Below are 7,328 nucleotides of genomic sequence, written 5' to 3'. Positions count from 1 at the left end.
GGAGGGAGGGAGGGAGGGAGGGAGGGAGGGAGGGAGGGAGGGAGGGATGGATGGATAGAGGAGAGACAGACAGACAGACAGACAGACAGACAGACAGACAGACGATAGAGGCAGCCCTCTGGCAGGAGAGTGGAAAAGAGAGAAGCTTGCACTAAGGCTCCGCTGTCCTCTCGGGTGTGCCACGGGCCCTCGTCACGGATGTCCTCTGGTCTGCGCCCTCGCGGGTGTGGATGCGGAGTAGGGGCGCTGCCAGTGGCCAGACTGAGGCCAGGGCGGCTGGGGACACGAGGAAGGGGCGAGGGGCAGGTCTCTGTCGGTTGCTCACAGGAGTTAAGCGCACCTGGACTTTTTGCACATGGAACCTAGCGCAGCGCGACGCCGCGCGCCTGCCGCGAGGCTCCGCAGAGAGGAGCACGGGGCCGGGCCGGCTTGGCCGCAGCCGGGCGGGGCGGGGCGGGGCGGGGCTGGGCGGGAGCGAGCTGGCCAGCGCTGGACTCCGAGCCCGTCGCACACCCCGTAAAAGGCCGCCGCGGGCGCGGTAGGTGTGGCTCGGCCGGAGTGACCAGGCCTGTCGCCCGGGTCCCCGTGGTCTCCCCGGCCGCTGCCCTCTGCCATGGGCGCGGTCTGGTCAGCCCTGCTGGTCGGCGGGGGTCTGGCGGGTGCGCTTTTCCTTTGGCTGCTGAGGGGCGACTCCGGGGACCCAGAGAAAGATGGGGAGTCGCAGAAGGACACCCCTTCGGGGGAGGCTGCGGCTCCCGGAGGCGAGCAGGGTGGTGGAGGCGGCGGCCCAAGCCCTGGACCTGCCAAGACGGAGCCGGACCCCAAAGCAGGTATTCTTCCTCCCTCGGCTCCGGGGCAGGTGTGCCGGCTGCTGAAGTTCACGGAGGGAGAGACAGCCACCGGGAGCTTCCGGAGCGGCCGGACCCCGAGCACGATCTTCCCTCCCTGGGTCTGGGTCCTCCCCACGCCACTCGCTTTGCCAGGCTGTGCGCGCCCGGCACGCTTCTCTCCGTACCCGGGCAGTCCCGGAGATGTCCCGGCGGGTCCTACAAGGGCCGCGCCCAGGTCTGGTGCGGGCCGCGGAGACGGGCTCCTCCACCTAGCCCCGCTGGGTGCAGCGCTCGCCGCTGCGCTGGCTGCGCCCCTCTCCCGGAAAAGAAGGGTTTAGGTTTGGGGTATCGCACCACTCTCCAATTGCTAATGGAGAGGGGACATCATCTGAGCAGTAGTCCCCTGCCCACGTTCGAGCTGGGTTTAGAACACAGGGCTGCGAGGTCTCTTGCTTATCTGGACGCTTCTATCTGGAAAGCAAAGTTCAGTTTGGGCTCGGGCCACAGAGGCCACTGCGGCTGAGGTTGTGCCCATTTCAGAACTATTGGTCACGCACTCCACACCCCTAGAACAGCTTAGGGCAGCCTGATCCAGGACAGGACTCCTACAAAGGAACCAACTTTGATGAAGAGAATTGCCATCTAGGCATAAGTCTCCATTTAGGGGCCATGCGCCAGGCAAGGAGCAAGCACCGGCATGAATCCAGTGCCCTCTTTGGCGAGCTGCCCGTGCTTGGACAGAAGCTGGATGATGAAAATGACATCTGTGGACGTTATTTTTAGTATTGTTCATTTGTAGCCACATGAAAATCCTCCTCGTGCCTTCCTATGATCGTTCTGGGAGGAATGGTTGATTTTTCTTGTTTCTGAAAGCCAGCCTCGTGGTTTAGATTGAAAATTGGGAATTCAAAGTAATATTTATTGATGTCTCACCAATAAAGAAAAGTAAAACAGTATGTCCCTCCCCGCAACCTCACTTGCATTAATTGTATGGTTTTGGAGATTTCAGTCTTGTGGGGAACTATTTGTACTACCAATGATATGGCTAAGAAAGAAATCATGTCTTTAACTGGGATTGTGAACTTTTTTGTTGTTGTTTTTTCGAGGTAAGGTCTCACTCTGGTCTAGGATGACCTGGAATTCACTATGTAGTCTCAGGGTGGCCTCAAACTCACGGCGATCCTCCTACTTCTGCATCCCAAGTGCTGGGATAAAGGCGTGCACCACCACACCCGGCTTGGGATTGTGAACTTTTAAGAACATTTTTTAAGGTGTGTACAATAGGAAGCGATGCAAACGGTTTCAGATTTTGAAGACATTCCTCTCCCCTCGTGTTTATTCCCAACTTTTCCTCACCCATGCCCTGCCCTTGGCATTTCCCATAGTGACTATTCTGTCCTCCAAATGGTCAAACTGAGCCCTGTCCTGCATACACTTCCTGGGAGTGTTCTGCTGAAATGTAGTGTGGCCATACAGTCCTTTGTCCCACAAACTGGGCACACTCTGTGAAGTGTTAGGGTCTCATGCTAAGCACATGCTGTCCCACTAATCACAGTCCAAGCCCCAGCCCTTGGGCAGCATCTTTTTCTTAATTTTATTTTCTATTGACAACTTCCATAATTATAGACAATAGGCCATGGTAATCCCCCCCACACACACATTCCCCTTTGCAACTCCACTCCCCATCATATCCCCTCCCCCTCAATCAGCCTCTCTTTTTATTTCTAATGTCATCATCTTGTGCAGCAGCTTTTGATGAAAGGAGCCAAGTAACTTTGGTTCCATTCCAGCCTGGCCTGGACTGTGGGAGGTTGAACACAGGTTTGCACTTGTGCCTTTACAACTTGCCACCTCATTTACACTCTTGTGCCAGTGCACTGGGACTCTGGGATGTGCTTCTTATTGCTGGGTGTGCATGCATGTTCTTGGAGGACAGACTGGGATAGGGAAATGTAAACGGGTACTTGGTTTTAATAGGGACTGGTGTGCTGCAGGTGGAAGTAAAGATTCAATCACAATGCCTTCTCTCTGCAAACCACCTAATGACCCTACACTTTTAATTTCTTAGAGCATCTTCAGGAATGCAATGGACATTTGATTTCTGTGACTAAAGGTCCTGCTGACCTGCACAAAGCACAGCAACTACAGAATCCTTCTGGAGCAGACTGGGGCAATGCCAGTCAGGATGTTCTAAACACACACTCCAGGGCTTACTCTGAAGTTTCAAGAAATAAAGGCCTGGAATCTCATGCAGGAGAGCAGAGATTCCACGAAGGACAAGAGAGCCCTGCTAAAGCAGCTACTCGTGTGATTCAGAAGTTGCCCGCTAACAATCTGCTCGTGGACAAAGCTAAAGAAGTGAGGCTTGCACAGCCGGACAGTCAGGACTCTGCTGACCATGAAGACTGGGAAGTGTTATCTAGACACTCATTGAGGGGTGATGTTGGTTTGGGTGGTAGTCTTGAGGCTTCTGGGTTACGCCTAAGCCAGGGAATGGACTGTGGCAGAAGCCCTCTTGTGGGAACAGGAGGTTGGAGAGCAGATGGGAAAGCAGTGTCTCCAGAGCCTCAGCAAGTTAGCATCAGGTTCCAGGTGCACTATGCCACCAGCACTGATGCACAGTTCATTGCAGTAACTGGAGACCATGAGTATCTTGGGAAATGGAATGCATACATTCCACTCTACTATGGCAAGGATGGGCTCTGGTCTCATTCTGTCTTCCTGCCGAAAGATACAGTGGTAGAGTGGAAGTTTGTGTTGGTAGAGAATGGAGAGGTTACTCGCTGGGAGGAATGCAGCAATAGACTCCTACAGACTGGCCATGAGAACAAAGTGGTTCATGGGTGGTGGGGAGTTCACTAATTCAGCTTGCAAGACATCAGATGCTGGAGCAGCATGAGGCATGCTAAATAATTGAAAGGTGGTGTGATTCCAAATTTAGCCACCAGAGTTGTTTCAGATTTGTTAGTGTGGTTTTTGTCTAATGTACACAAATATATGTTTGACAATAATGCTGCCAAAGAGTACAGACTTTTCCCCCTTGTGACATTAGCTGACTGATTTGTGCTGATTCACTGAACTTCGTAATGAGTGATTTGGCTAAGCTTCAGGTATGGATTGTGGTCAAGCACAGAAACTAACTAGCTGTACAAGTACAAGCTCAAGCTTTTAGGAGCTCCTTAAGCCAAGGACATAAAATAAGCCTCATTAAAAATAGCTTAAGAGGGCTGGAGGGATGACTTAGCAGTTAAGGTGTTTGCCTGCAAAGCCAAAGGACCCAGGTTCGATTCCTCAGGACCCACATTAGCCAGATACACAAGGGGGCACATGCGTCTGGAGTTCATTTGCAGTGGCTGGAGGCCCTGGTGCGCCCATTCTCTCCCTCTCTCTTTCTCTGTCAACTAACTAAATAAATAAAAATATATTTTTAAAAACAGCTTAAGAGGGCTGGAAAGATGGTTCTGTGGTTAAGGAGCTTGCCTGCAAAGCTGAATTATCCAGTTAACCACATAAAGCCAGATGCACAAGGTGGTGCATGTGTCTGGAGTTTTTTTCAGTGGCTAGAGGCCCTGGTGCACCCATTCTCTCTCTCTCTTACATAAATTTTAAAAAGTTTTAAAAAGGTATCACTTATAAAAACAGCTGCAAGCCAGGTGTGGTGGCGCACACCTTTGATCCCAGCACTCAGGAGACAGAGGTAGGATCACCATAAGTTCAAGGCCTCCCTGAGACTACAAAATGAATTCCAGGTCAGCCTGGGCTAGAGTGAGACCCTACTTTGAACAACAAAAAAACAAAAACCAAACAACAACAACAACAACAAAAAATAGCTGAAAGCCAGCAGCAGTGGCATACATTAGTCCCAGCACTGGGGAGACAGTGGCAGGAAGATTGCCCTGAGTTCAAGGCCACCCTGAGATTACATTACAAATTCCAGGATGCTGGGCTAGAGACCCTACCAAAAAAAAAAAAAAAAACAGCTGAAGAAACACGTTTTAACACACACACACAAACACACACACAAATATTTATATTTACAAATAAGTAATGTGAAGAGTGAAGTTCTGAGGTGAAGCTCTAAAAAGCTCTATTATTTTTCATTTTACCTGCCAGGTACAGATAGGAAGCTAACAAATATGTTTTTGTCTTAATGGTGTCAGGGGCCTAATCAGAGTTGATTATCAAGGAGATCAAGGAGTTGCTCATGGGAGCAGCCCATAGGGAAAGGAAGCATGAGTGGGTTGGGGGTGGGCTCAAGGGTACTTTTTTAAAGACCAGGAATTGCAGGTCAAGTGTCACTCTAGTGAGTGATGTGTTTTACCCATAGCCCTTGTAGGACCATCTCTGCTCACTGTCCCACTCCACTTCCACAAAGTCTCAACAGATGGACTGTCCTGTAGCAGCCTTTTCCATCCATCACTCTCTTTCCTCTCTTTCACCAGTAGTTACTGTCACTAATAGTGACAGATTTATATAGGATTGTAATACAGAAGTATATCTGCTCTGAGAAATAAACCTTTAAGCTTTAAGTTATAATTGAACAAATAAAACCTGGATTTTAATGTCTATATTAAATATCTGAATTATTTTTCTAAATTTTAGTACTAAACCTGGATGTGAAATTAGTATGTGTGATGTTTTACACATAGAGAAAAGCACATATCAAGTTATAGATGAAGACATCTAAGAAATCTATTTTTCTCTTCCTTTTAGAGAAACCATTTTGAGTATTTAAAAATAAAATAAAATTTTACCAAGTGTCAGGTATGGTGGCACATGTCTTGAATACCAGCACTTGGGAGGCTGAGGCAGGAGGATTGTTGTGAGTTCAAGGCCAGCCTGAGACTACATACTGAATTCTGGTCAGCATGGGCTAGAGTGAGACCCTACCTTTAAAATAAAATTTTAAAAAAGCAAAACTTTAGGGCTGGAGAGATGGTTTAGTAGTTAAGACATTTGCCTGCAAAGCCAAAGGACCCTGGTTCAGTTCCCCAAGACCCATGTAAGCCAGATGCACAAGGTGGCATATGCATCTGGAATTTTTTTGCAGTGCCTGGAGGCCCTGGTGCACTGATATTCATTCAGTTTCCCTCTCTCTCTTTCTCTCTCTCTCCCTCTTTCTCTCACAAATAAATTTGAGAAAAAATATTTTCTTAAAAATCTTTTTCCAAGCTATATGTATATCTATTGGCAAAACAGGATTTACTTCTGGTAAGGCTTTTTCTGACAAGACCATAAACCTAGTCAAAAGCAGCATCTAGAAAATGCTTAACAGTTCTGTTTTGACAGCCTTGGCCTCACAGCATTTTGAGGTTAAATTTGTACATTCTATTTACACACCTCACGATGAGGTCTATATATAGCATTCACCATTACTGCACAAAATGTCCAAGCATCCAGTGAAATAAAGCAATTTAAACTCTCTAGAATTCTATTGCTAGCCATTTTATAATTCTCTGATGAAAATGAACCTTTCATTAACACCAATTGACTTGGACTGGAGGGATGGCTTAGTGGTTAAGGCACTTGCCTACAAAGCCTAAAGCCCCATGTTCGACTCCCCAAATCCCACATAAGCAAGATTTACAAGGTAACATATGCACAAGGTTGCATGTACATACAAAGTGGCACATGCATCTCGAGCTCAATTACAGTGGCTAGAGGCCCTGGCATGCCAATTCTCTCCCCCTCTCTCGCTCGCTCTCTCATCATAAAAAGGGCCAGTCTGTTGGGTTTGCCTCAGAAAAAAATGACTTAAGAAGCACAGATTATTAAACCTTATTATATTTTAAAATATCTATTGGAAATTGGACAATGTAGAGTGCTAATATCATTGTGAGCAGCAGCAGAGTCCTCCTGAGAGCACACATACTCTCCTCAGTCTGATGACTGGGGCCGGGGCTCTTGCTGGTCATGGTAACAGCCCATCTGGGTAAGAAGGGAACACCACCAGATTTCTAGCTTCCATGTCAGTCAGCAGTGAGTCTTCCTGGCAGCTGCTCCGCTCTCTTCCTGTGGTCCCACCAGCCCTGAGGACCTTCCCTGTCCTCCATATCCAATCCATGGGAGGTAAGTAATGTGAGGAAAACCAAAAATGCATCAAATTCTGACTTGAAAGCAGCCAACCATGCTGTTTACCATATTTGGTTAGGGAGAACTGGTGTGAAACCCCCAGGGGAGAGGACACTGGCCTGAGAAGCAATTTCCAGGGAGGTGTTGTGCCCTAGTTATATGCAAAATGTTATTTTCTAAACATCTGGATGGGGAGCCGTCTGCTGCCTGTCATTGGTGTTGACAGAGCAGTGAGCTCAGGGTCACATCAGGAGGCCCTGTCAGCATGCTGGAGTTTGTCCTGTCTGTGATTTCATAGCACTCTACCGCCATATAATGATGTTTGCATCTAAAGATGTTTTCAAGCTGGAAAAAAATGACTGTACTGTCTCACAACCAGTAAAGATAATAACATGATCATTCCAACACATTAGAGTTAGCATAAGT

The 7,328-nt window shown here is 48.2% G+C and overlaps 1 protein-coding gene across 1 annotated transcript; it reads left to right on the top strand.

Moving 5' to 3' along the window:
* Positions 1-613: 613 nt before the first annotated feature.
* Stbd1 (starch binding domain 1) lies at positions 614-3,868 on the top strand. Its single transcript, XM_004664884.2, has 2 exons — positions 614-830; positions 2,899-3,868. The coding sequence occupies exons 1-2, from the start codon at positions 614-616 to the stop codon at positions 3,690-3,692; spliced, it is 1,011 nt and encodes a 336-aa protein (XP_004664941.1). The 3' UTR covers positions 3,693-3,868.
* Positions 3,869-7,328: the final 3,460 nt, after the last annotated feature.

The sequence above is a fragment of the Jaculus jaculus genome, chromosome 11 (assembly GCF_020740685.1).
Source record: "Jaculus jaculus isolate mJacJac1 chromosome 11, mJacJac1.mat.Y.cur, whole genome shotgun sequence".
Classification (NCBI taxonomy): Eukaryota; Metazoa; Chordata; class Mammalia; order Rodentia; family Dipodidae; genus Jaculus; species Jaculus jaculus.
Note: the sequence above shows the minus strand (reverse complement) of the source record. Positions and strands in the feature narration are given on the sequence as shown.